Raw genomic sequence first — 12,919 nt, forward strand, 5'->3', positions numbered from 1 at the left:
CAAAAAAATTCGTCCAAGTTTTTTTTTCTTTCCATTCACGGTTATTATAATATAAACGTAAGAAAAATATAGCATTTTTGTTTCTTCGACTATAAAGCACATAAAAAATTTTTTTTTTCGATTTGCTATATGTGGATGACGCTCGTCAAGATGCACTAAAGCAAGTATATATGCCACCAAAGTCTTATAATAAAAAAACTTCAAATTTTAGTCAATATGTCGCGGGTTTTCGTACATTCGTCCCACTGTGCGACGTATCGATTCAACCGGAGGAAAACTTCTCGTAAATTTTCCGTGGCTCGCCATTGGCCGCAGAGGTGCATTCGCGAGCCGTCCAATCGCTCGCACTCTCTCGCGATGCATTTAATTCAACGGGCGAAGGTAAGCAGCGCGCATCCGCGCCGCGCTCACGTGAAAGGAATATCCGAGGAGTTTTTTCCCGCGGGAGCCGCGATTTTATCGTGAGCACCTGTAAATTGCGCACGGCACGGCTTAAAAACGACCCGGGTTTTTTCGCACGCACGCGCTTCGCTTTTTCCTTCGGAGAATTTACGGTCCCCATAGAAATATCGGAACTTGTTTTCCCTCTCGTGTCCGGGAGAGGGTGAGGAGGGGGTGGCACGGGGAGAGAACGTCGAGCTGTGTAACGCGCGATGATTTCTTCTTTCGGCCGCGACGTATAAATTCTCTTATCGGCAGCCGACGATCCCATTTCTTCGAATCGGAAGCTACGAGCGGATATCCTGGCCGGTACATAATTCTCTTAAAATTTCTGTCCGACGAGCACGGAACCGGAAAAAACCGGTACTCTCCCATGGAAACAGGAAGATAGTACCATTTTCCACAGATTTACCGACATTGATTGTGTACAGCAGGTTTAATAAATTTTTCCTACGACTCTAATTAACGTGGATCCGGGGATTTATGTCTCCTCTGTACAATGGTGTCGGAAAATTTGATGTGCAAATATTTCCTGACGTTTTACCGCGTTTTGAATGGAGACCATTTCGACACATTTTTATTACCACGCTTATAGCAGCTTGCCGAGTTATCGTTGTTGTATGTTAGTCCAATCAATGCATGCTCATAAGGGGGTGTAGAAGGAAACGGAAGGAACATAATTTTTAACTATCGGACTTTGTTTGGACTAGATAGGAGGTAAACATATTAAAAGTCCCTACTCTTAGGAGGTGAGCAGGTTGCAGTGGGGCAAGTAGAAGATCTCCTTTTTCGGTTTTCCGCTTATATCTCGAAAACTATGCGTCCTAGCGATAAGACCATTCAATACAAAATTAAAGCTGACAAAATGTGCCATAAGATCGGTTCTATTCAGTTTTTCGCTATCTCGTATAGTGTCAGAGATATCCGCGCCCAAAGTTCACTAATTGTGAAGCTAACTCTTCAGCAGAATTAGTGAACTTTCAGCGCGGATATCTCGGAAACTATGCGTCCTAGCGATAAGACCATTCCATACAAAATTAAAGCTGACAATATGTGCCATAAGATTGATTCTATTCAGTTTTTCACGATCTCGTATAGTTTTCGAGATATCCGCGCTCAAAGTTCACTAATTGTGAAGCTAACTCTTCAGCACCATTCGTTATTAAAAAAAGTGCTAACAATAAGCCGTTACATTAGTAAATAAACGCTAATGTCTTTAATGAGTTCAACATTACCTCAGAGCCCGTTTACAGGCATGAATCGACGTAGACGGCCATCATTTCGAACATTTATGAATTACAGGTATTCTGCTTCCATATTTTAGTGTTATACGTCTTTTCTGTCCGTGACCTTGAATGACCTTGAGTAATTATAGCCACTGAGTTCGTAATGAAAGGGACCATCATTGTAAATGTTTGAGAAAGGGTGGTCCCATTTAAAAAAATGAAGGTGACCTTGATATCTCTAAAAAAAATTACATAAAAACAACAATTTTTTTGGTATCGTATGAGCCCCATTTTACCATTCAACTTCAATCTTTCCATTTCAACTTTAATTTTAACTCTTCCATTTCAACTTCAATTTCAACTCTTCCATTTCAACATCAATTTCTACTCTTCCATTTCAACACCAATTTTGTCAATTTCATTTCGTTAATTTCAACTCTGCAATTTCAACGTCAATTTTTCAATTTCAACGTCAATTTCAATATCAAACATTCAACTTCAATTTCAAGTTTTCAATTTCCACGTCAATTTTCCAATTTCAACTTCAATTTTTCAATTTCAATTCGTTAATTTCAACTCTTCAATTTCATTTTCAACGTCAATTTTTCAATTTCAATTTCAACTCTTCAATTCACACAAGTATACGCTAACTTCTTAGTACACACACGTTAGTAATGGTATTTGGGAGTTATTTAAAATGAAATATCTCCTGAACTACTAACTTTTCGACATACATAGGTTAGTACTTTTTAATAACGAATCTCCAGCTGCATCGATTGATGTATTAAAAAATACCTCAATCCATGTAAAAAAAAAACAAAGTTGACCTTTATATGACCTTTACGCGTCCACTCACGAAAAAACTAATAACATCAAAATATCCTCCACTCGATACCATTCAAGCCTCTGCTGAAACATTTTTTGCAACATGTAACCATAGCGAGATAATCAAGATGTCGAAACCGGGTGACTCACCCTGTATATGAATTGTGGTGTACTTTACAACTAAAAGAAAGTTATTACTTAACAGAAAGAACGTCACAAAGAAGTGAGATTGAAGTTCGCGAGAAAACACATGGTCTGGTTTATTGAAATGGGAAAAGGTGGTCTTTTCAGTTGAAAAATCATTTTAATTTCCCCTGTATATCGAGATCCTGATTTTATCTGAGCCCCTTCCGTATCCGATAGACGAATTTCCGTTTTAATACTCCACTCACCCACAGATCGTAGATGTTGTTTTATTGTTGCCGGGTTGTTTACCGATTTTAATCTCTGCGCTTGCGCCCGGCGCCTGCCAAACAAATTTGTTTGTTTACCAAACTCGGCCGGGCTTGATGCACTCTCCGTGGCCCGGGCAGTTTAAATTCGGGGAAAAATGCTCGCTGCTTATCGCGAATCCGTGCCGAATCACGCGATGGTGTTCTCCGCGCGATACGCAAACGCAATTAGCAAGTCGAACGTGTGTCAGGCTTCAAATTCGACCGGGGTGAAACGCTCGACCTGTTGCCCGAGAGCAGCTCGTGTTGTTCGCCGCCGCCGCTCTCCTCTTATCGACGATCGCGCAGTCTCGCTTCCCGTCTTATTTGCTCCCTTTGTTCCGCAAACAGACGACGGTACAATTAGAGAATGCTGAATGCACCGCGAGTTAAAGAGATTCTTCCTCTTATCGTATTTTTCGTGTGATCTGCTCGAACCAACTGGCGCCGCGGGTTGTTTTAACGCCGGAGAACTGGCCTGCACCAATTTGCATTTACGTGGCAGAGTAACGAGATGCATTATTTCGAGCTTCCGGAATTTTTGGCGCAATCTGTATGCGAGCAAGTGTGCCGAGAATCAAAATAATCTAAGTAATAGGATCTGTTATCGGCCGACTGGCAACCTCTACGCGTTTATGAGCGAATTTTTTCATTGAGGGAAAAATTCTGTGTTAATTAAAATTAACTGCAGCTTTATTTTTCTTTATTAAGGTGGAGTGGGATAAGTCCGGCCTAGTTTTTGCAAAGTTGGACTTTAAACTGATGTATTTTCAGTCTGGCGTGTAAAAACTTAACGTTCTTGGTATCAAACTCTTCTTAATTTGTCATAGAAGCATATTTGCAATTTCAAGCTGAAAAAAACAAGTTCATTTTGATGATAATTAGTCTTCGACGAATGCAGGTTTCGAAACAGCTGACTGCAATTTGCCCGTGCGTAAAATTGTTATAAGCTGCTGTATGTTAAAACCGGGGACACAGCGTAAATTAAGAGCTGCCTGGAAAACAGGAGATCACAGCAGTAAGTGAAAATAAAAATGGCATCGCTGACGCAGAACTGCAAAGCACAGTTTTAAGCTCCGTTTAATTTTTAACCGCGTTGCATTTTTTCTTGTCATTTTTATGGAAGTATTTTACCTCCATCAGGATTCTAAATGCAGCATAATTTTTAACATAACCGGACGACTTTCCATTAGAATTCACGTAGGTGTGATTGAATTGTGAAAGAAATGGTTCAAAGCGATTTATAACATAATGCGCTTGGAAATATGGCATTGTATATTACTGAATGTGTTATCGTGGCGTGGAATTGAAGAGTTGTGATATGAGAACAATTGGAAAACAGCCTTCCATCGAGTTAAACACGAGAATATATAGAAGAATGTCGCTGAAATAATAACATAACAATGCGATCATTCTTGTTAACTCCGGTTACTCTTTTCAATTATCACTAATTAATCTGTATAAAGGGCGAGATGCAGCTGAAAGGCCATTGTTAACGTAATAAATAATGTTCAATATTCTACCCTTCGCAGTTCATTAGCCTGTTCAAAGTTTCCATTTAAAGCAGAACTTCCGGGAATGTTAAGATAAAACTTCGCTTCTTGTTGCAATAAAGCCGGTAGATAAAATAGTTAACATTGCTATTGGTACTGGGAAACTGAAAAGGTTGGGAAACATTGGATGTCAAATATTAAGTCGGTATCTCTATCACAAGGGTGGTTATAGGGTGAACACGGTTTTACTAAATTATGTTCTATCCCTTATTCTGATGAACAAAAAATTACGGAAAAATTCGTAACAGCACACACAACTGTGAAATTTTTCAGAATATTTTACTTCAAAATCGAATTTTAAGAAATTCCAGCAACCTAAAATCGCTGATTTTATGTGAAGTTATTAAATGATCACATTTATACGTTTATGATAGTCATTTCTGTCAGAAATTCGCAGTCTACTTATTATTAATCTACGATTTGTAAATTAGGTGCAACGTAAAATGATCATTCCTAGATAGCACAAAGACGTCTTAAAGCCGACTGCAGTTGGACATTCAGACGTCTTAAAAAACTGTTCTTAAAGACATATAAAATACGTACAGAAGACGTTCGTAGGACATTCAGGGGATCTTTAAAACGACCCTAAGAAGTCTTAAAGGTCCCAAATATTAATGAAATTTAAAAAAGGGAAGAGTAAAAATAGATATCGACAAAAACGAGTTAAAAGTTAAACGAATAAGATAGTTTTATTAGAAATAAAAATGACAAGTGTAATAAAAATAACAATTGCAATTCAAATCTCAATAAAAAATAATAAAAATTACAATTACAATAAAAAATGAAATTGACAGTGAAGTTGAAATTGAAATTGAAGTTGCAAAATTGAAATTGCAGTGGAAATTGAAATAGAAGAAAATTTAAATTCATATTGAAATTGAAGTCGAAGTTGAAGTTGAAATTGAAACTGAAGAGTTGAAATTGAAGTTGAAGTTAAAATTGGAGAGTTGAAATTGAAAAATTGAAATTGAAGTTGAACATTGAAATTGAAGTTGAAATTAAAATTGGAGAGTTAAAATTGAAGTTGAAGTTAGAATTGGATAGTTAAAAATGAAGTTGAAGTTAAAATTGGAGAGTTGAAATTGTAGTCGAAGTTGAAAAATTGTAATTTAAGTTGAAATTTAAAGTTGCAATTGTAGTGGAAGTTGAAAAATTGGAATTTATGTTGAAATTTAGAGTTGCAATAGTAGTCAAAGTTGAAAAATTTGAATTTAAGTTGAAATTGAAGAGTTGAAAATGAAATTGAATTTGACATTGAAGTTAAAAAATTAAAATTAAAGTTAAAATTGGAAAGTTGCAATGGAAAAATTGAAGTTGAAGTTTAATTTTAGAGTTGAAATAAATTGCAGTTGAAGTTAAAATTGGAGAATTGAAATTAAAAAATTGAACTTGAAGTTGAAAGTGAACAGTTGAAATTAGTAAATTGAAATTGAAACTTAAATTGAAGCAAAAACACTAACTCGAACAAAAAACACCAATGCTAATATTTACTGCTAGATTATGTGTATATAAAAACCACACTGTTTATGGTTTTAAAGACGTCTCAAAGACGTCTTTTTAGGTCGTAATGCTTTCAGACCTAAAATAGACGTGAAATGGAAGTCTTTAAAACGTCGTGTGTTATCTGGGTTCAACTTTAACACCAACCCCATAGTGATCACGGCTTTATCCGAAGAGTGTTTCAGCTGTCCCGGTCAGTGTTCGGACACATTGGAATCGCGAATTGCAGAACACGAATGTGATTCGCCGGCGAGCAGACGCGAGTTAGGATCTTCGATAAGCTCCGCGCGGGCGAAAATAATTTATGACGGTGATTCACGGCCGAGACAAAGACCTTGCCAGAAGTTACGATGTAACTTCCAACCCTCGTTGAATTATGCAGCCTCGAGAACACGGGGGAGGACTTATTTTCGCCGTGTGCCAGAGATAAAGCGCCGCTGGAATTCAAGCGAGTTCGCGGCTACTTGTTTGCGGAGCGCGGCGCGGCGGTCCAGCGACCCCGTCTCCATCCTCCGCCTTCGATGAAATTAATATCACGGTATCGAGAATACTTCGCGAGAATATTTTGGGGCCAACTACCCCGAGCGGTTTTCGAGTTTGATCGATACTGTAAACTCGGGCAATATCGTGAACTTCGCCCTTGGAATACCGATTTCCGCGCTCTAGTTTCATTCGGGATCCCGTTTCTCAGATGAGCGTTGTTTCAAATTGCAGCTATTTGATTTTATTGCGGATCCATAGCGATCAACAAGTCTCACTCGTGATAAATGTATTTTGCTTTAAAAATTTAAATCTTGTACGTTTTCTCCGCAGATAGCACAAAGACGTCCCATCCCCCCAACTTCCATCTTAAGGGAGGGCTGAGACCCACACTACCTCCTTCTAGGGTGTGCCTAAGACATTTCCCCCTCACCCTTAACAAAAAAGGAAAAGGGGTCCCTTCTGAGGTCCCTTGTACTCCAGCCGGAGACTATAAACTATCGTTGGCCCACTATTCGCAATTCTGCGCCATGTCCGTCCTCCGGAGCTACTCCTGTTCTTGCTTCTTACGAATAGTGGGACCCTAACTGTGTTCATTCTTGGGATTGAGAGGAGGAAACGGGTGGGAGCCCTTGGTGCAGTGGGGTTCTAGTGTGTATGGCTACGGGACGAAGTCCCATTCCCCCCAACTTCCAGCTTAAGGGAGGGCTGAGCCCCACACTACGCCCCCAACAAGAAAAAAGACGGTCACTACACAGAACCGAGAAATGACTTACAGTCGGACATTACTGTAAATTTACCGGAGGACCCACAGAAAATTCCTCAGCCATGGATCATGGACTTGACAAGTATGAAATAATCGCCGGCAGTGGCGCACCCAGGTGGGGAGCCAGGTGGCCAAGTCCCCCCCAAGAAAAAGATGTTTAGCTTCCAAAATTAAAATCGCAGAATAGCCCTGGGTACCGTTGACAGATATTTTAGCTAAAAGGTCATCACGCAAAACCTAGGGCTTGATTCAACTCGGCCCCCCGCCCGGGCGGGGTTATTTAACACCGCCCCCACCCCAAGATTACATCCTGGGTGCGCCACTGATCGCCGGTAGGTAACGCGTTAGGAGACACTGGTGCATTTTGCAAGCGGGTGTCCAGAGGATTGTGGAAGAGGTCGTTGACCCGGACCATTCACTATCGCGGCACTACGATGGATCCAGAGAGATCGAAATCGCAGTGGCTCGCTAGCTAAAACCACTTCGTCCTGGCTGCGAAACGCAGAGCCTCGTCCCGGCGAAACGAATCCGGCTCTCGGTCGGCTTGTTAATTTTGCAAAGTTATTTCCCGTGGCCGCGTAACCGCGGGGGAACGAGTATAGAGGCGTTGAGGGGCGAGGGGGCGGCGACGGGCGTCCAGGACACTCCGGCAAAAACCGGGGCTTTATTAATCATTCTCATCTCGCTGAAAAATTGAATTTTTAACGGCGCAATCCGACCACGCAGTGCGCGCGCTTAAAACTTTCACGCGGCCCGCAACGAGAGAACGAACCCGCCGAATTCGCCGTTTCCGTTTTGGCTAACTCGGCCACTCGGGTCACGGGGCTTTACTGTCCATAGATGAGGGTGTGTTGGGGTGTAACGACGGTGTAACCACGCACCATCGCTCCGATTGCGGGGACGGTTTGTTGCATACTCGGCCACAAAAGGAAACTCTGTCTCTTGGCTCGCACTCTTGTGTATCCGCTTGCTTATTTATCGTGCGCGGCCGTTAGCCGAGTGACTCTTTGGGGTGCAAATGAGGTGCTGAAACATAAGTGAGAAGAACGAAATAAAGGAGGGAAAAATCGCGTGTTACAGCGACGCAAATTAGCGGATCTTTGAAAGGGGTGTCCAGTGTGCGGCAAAGGGAATCGGACATTGGCTTATGCTGCTAATTACACTGTGGATTTTATAGTCGTATGAAACATTAGTGTGTTAATCCCCTGCACACTTGAACAGCGATCCCAAGGCGCCATTAAAGACTGCAATAATTCGAGACGATCTTCACATTAGGATCGACACGATCCTCGCATTGCCAAAAACACACAAAGCAAATCTAGCCTGGAGCAGTGGCGCACCCAGGATGCAATCTTGGGGGGGGGACAGAGTTGAAGCCAGCCCTAGGTGACGACCTTTTTTTTAGCCAACATATCTGTCAAGGGCTATTCCGCGATTTTAATTTTGGAAGCTAAACATTTTTTCTTTGGGGGGACTTGCCACCCTGGCCCCCCTAGGTGCGCCACGGGCCTGGAGAATAATAGTATCATCCATTGGTGGTCCTACATTCGAAACTTTCTAAGTTCTTTGCAAATAAATTATCAAAAATAATAGGTAAATCTTGTTACCATACTGTCGACAGTTGGCAATTTGTAAAAGAAATCTCCACTTCCACTTCAATTTTTGAGTGTCAACATCAATTTCTCAATTTCCACTTCAATTTTTCAGTTTTAACATTAATTTATCAAATTCAACTTCAATTTTTCAGTTTCAACATCAGTTTCTCAATTTCAACATCAATTTTTCAATTTCAACTTCAATTTTTCAGTTTCACCATCAATTTCTCAAATTCAACTTCAATTTTCTAATTTCAATTTTTCGATTTTATCTTCAATTTTAAAATTTCAATTTCCATGTCAACTTTAATTTTTCAATTTCAACTTCACTTTCAACTTCTATTTTTCATTACCAATATCAATTCTTCAATTTCAACTTCTATTTTTGAGTTTCAACATCAGTTTCTCAATTTCAACTTCAATTTTTCAGTTTCAACATCAATTTCTTAAATTCAACTTCAATTTTTAAATTTCAACCAAATGCACGTAGAAAGTCCCCCTTTTCGGTTTTCCGCTTATATAGCAGAAATTATGCGTCCTAGCGATAAGACCATTCGATACAAAATTAAAGGTGACAAAATGCGCCATAAGATTGATTCTATTCAGTTTTTTGCTATCTCGCATAGTTTCCGAGATATCCGCGCTCAAAGTTCACTAATTGTGCTGAAGAGTTAGTGAACTTTGAGCTTGGGTATCTCGGAAACTATGCGAGATAGCGAAAAACTGAATCAAATCAATCTTGTGGCACATTTTATCAGCTTTAATTTTATATTGAATGGTCTTATCACTAGGACTCATAGTTTCCGAGGTATCCGCGCTCAAAGTTCACTAATTGTGCTGAAGAGTTAGTGAAATTTGAGCGTGGATATCTCGGAAACTATGCTAGATAGCGAAAAATTGAATCGAATCAATCTTGTGCCACATTTTGTCAGCTTTAATTTTGTATAGAATGGTCTTATCGCTAGGACGCATAGTTTTCGAGATACAAGCGAAAAACTGAAGAAGGGGACCTTCTACGTGCACCCCTGCACCCCGCTCACCTCCTAGGAGTGGGGACTTTTAGTATGTTTAACCTCCTAACTAGTCCAAACAAAGACCCAAAGATAAAATTGTGTTCCTTCCATTTCCCTCTCCAACTTTTCATTGACTGGACTAGAGGCATTCAATAGAGTTTGGCCATGCTCTTTTGTAGTAATTTGCAAAATTGCTTAGTTTAGTATCATCAGATCAAACCAGTGCGCTGAAAACATTAATATAGGTTATGATCTTCACATTGTTATATTTATTTCACTTCGATCAGCTGCTAAACATTCAATTGGATGATCCATTAAAGAATGAAATGAATCAGCCATGAACCGTCGCGCCACAAAATTACAATTATTATGCCTTTGTACCCTCCACGATGCGAAAGATTAATGGAGACCTCGCCGAGACCATTGTTTAGGCTAAGTATGTTTGCCCTCGAGTGCTTGTAGTGCCATAAGATATCGAGAAACCATTAGCAAAGACATGTGTGTAGACACAAAGGGTGGTGCCGTCGCCTGAAGGGTTAATCATCGGAGAAGGGTGCATCTGTTATCGACTAAGGAGTGCGAGAGAGAGAGAGAGAGAGAGATTTTGTGAAGAAGTAGACGCTGATCAATCAAGGCACCATTCGACTGTGTCTAGGGCGTGTTTCGAACGAGCGATGCGATTATCTATCTGATAGAATTTCGCTTCTTGTGTGTATAGTACACGTCAAGGGTGGTTGTGTATCCGTACTAAAGGGTGGGTTAAACGAATCCGGTCGAAGTTACGAATTAAATAACAACTTTAACTAGCAACTGCCTGCTTTAATAGCCGGATAAGCCTGCGCTTACTCGAACGAGCCCCTTGCTCTTTCACCTATCCCATCCCCCTTATCTCTTTGCCCTCTTTCCAGCCTTCGAAGCGAAACAACTTTCAGTTTATGTATTCGCCACGCGAGGATTCGCTTCCTCATCGACCGATATACAGGGTGTCCCAAAATTCGTGAAAAACCCGAAAGGGGGTGGTTCCTGAGACCATTCCAAGCGTCATTTTCCTTTGCAAAAATGTTATCCGCGGCTTTGTTTGCGAGTTATTAACGAAAAACACGGACCAATCAGAGCGCGACCTAGACGCGAGTTGCCACAGTCGGCCCGGCGCGCCAACTGTCTATTGGTAGACTGTGGCAACTCGCGTCTAGGTCGCGCTCTGATTGGTCCGTGTTTTTCGTTAATAACTCCTAAACAAAGCCGCGGATAACATTTTTGCAAAGGAAAATATCGCTTGAAATGGTCTCAGGAACCACCCCCTTTCGGGATTTTCACGAATTTTGGGACACCCTGTATAGTACATAAGCATCGCGCGCGTGCACGGACACACGTTGATACGTCGCTTTGACGACGGCCCAGACTCGCACGCTGATCCGGCCGTGTGTGCGGCATAGCAATCGCAATCCGTTAATGAGTTTTTTTCGTTGTGTGGTTGCAGTGTGTCGCGGCATACAGCAGTTCGAAGAGAAGCCGCAGTACACCGAGGTGAACCCCGGACAGGACGCGAAGCTGATCTGCCGGGTACTGGGGAAGAGGGGCCAATGCATCTGGCAGAAGGATCAAAAGGTTCGTGGAAATTTATAGTCACCTGGATTTGACCTGGACTATATATATATTTATAATTTAAAGGGGCAATGACATTTTCAAATATTGGGTCAACTTGTTATTATTGCCTCGCTTCAGAAACCGATTCTCGTTCGATTACCGAAGTTAAACACTGTTGGGCGCGGCCAGTACTGTCCAGTGGTTCAATTTCAATTTGTCAGCTTCAATTTCAACTATAATTTCAATTTTTCAGCTTCAATTTTGTTCAATTTCAACTTCTATTTAAACTTCAACTTCAACTTCAATATTTTCCAATTTCAATTCTCCTATTTTATCTTCAACTTCACTTTCAATTTTTCAACTTCAACTTCAATTTCAATTTTTCAACTTCAATTTCAACACTCCAATTTCAACTTCACTTTTTCAGTTTCCACTCCCATTTTCCAGTTTCAACATCAATTTCTCAATTTCAACTTCAATTTCAATTTTTCAGCTTCAATTTCAACTATAATTTCAATTTTTCAGCTTCAATTTCAAATTTCACTTCAATTTTCTTCAATTTCAACTTCAATTTAAACTTCAACTTCAACTTCAATATTTTCCAATTTCAATTTTCCTATTTTATCTTCAACTTCACTTTCAATTTTTCAGTTAGTAATCGGTAGGTTGCTGGTCAAGTCCCGCTTTCGACATTTTATTTGTTTTTCTTGAAATTGATACCTACCTCAAATTTAAGGCTTGAAATCTATTATTTATAAGTTATTTTTATTTTTGGATAAGTTATAATGAGTAAATAAGTATTTATTTGTGACCATCTTATCCATTCCAGTTTTTACTAGTAATCGGTAGATTGCTGGTTCGAGTCCCGCTTACGATATTTTTTTTTCTTGAAATTGATACCCCTACCTCAATTTTAACCCCTGAAATCCATTATTTAAAAGTTATTTTTATTTTCGGATATGGTACAATGAGTAAATATGTATTTATTTGTGACCGACGAATAACTGACCACAAATTATCATAGTAGAAATGCATAGTAGCAATATCTGTTCCTACGACTATGAATGGCGGGAGCTACGCGTGAGTCGAAAAGTGGGGATCGTTTTAGGTTAAATATCGAACAGGATCCAAAACTGGACAAGTCCCACAAAATACACGTGTCGCCGAAGAACGCTGCTCTCGTGTTTAGCAGCGTGACTGGCGCGACGTTCGGCGTTTCAATTCGGCGGGGAAAGAATTAGTTGAAAGCGTTTCCCGCGGAAGGGGTCTCGAAAAGGGTGATGAGTCGCGGTGTCGCTGGCCGTCTATCGCGATTCGGAGGGGTTCATTGTTGCCGGTGCGGTGAATCCAGCCCCTCGAGCAGAAAGGCAAGCGAGAGCAGGGAAGCAGAGAAGCAGAGAATCAAGAGGGTGGGTGGGTGGGCAACTTTCCTCCGTTGGCCGGTGCCAGTAAACTTCGGCTCGAGATAAGTTTCTCCGTGCCGAAAGTGGACGAAACGCGTC

At 40.7% G+C, this 12,919-nt stretch overlaps 1 protein-coding gene across 5 annotated transcripts in view; it reads left to right on the forward strand.

The window, feature by feature from the left end:
* The window catches only part of LOC143217659 (kin of IRRE-like protein 3), a 363,559-nt gene that overhangs the window by 258,017 nt on the left and 92,623 nt on the right, over positions 1-12,919 (forward strand). For all 5 annotated transcript variants that reach the window (XM_076442193.1, XM_076442195.1, XM_076442196.1 and 2 more), the window contains one exon: positions 11,311-11,438. In XM_076442193.1, the coding sequence (XP_076298308.1) occupies positions 11,311-11,438 (128 nt within the window). Of the gene's footprint in view, positions 1-11,310; positions 11,439-12,919 lie in introns of those variants that run through there.

Source organism: Lasioglossum baleicum, chromosome 17 (assembly GCF_051020765.1).
Source record: "Lasioglossum baleicum chromosome 17, iyLasBale1, whole genome shotgun sequence".
Classification (NCBI taxonomy): domain Eukaryota; kingdom Metazoa; phylum Arthropoda; class Insecta; order Hymenoptera; family Halictidae; genus Lasioglossum; species Lasioglossum baleicum.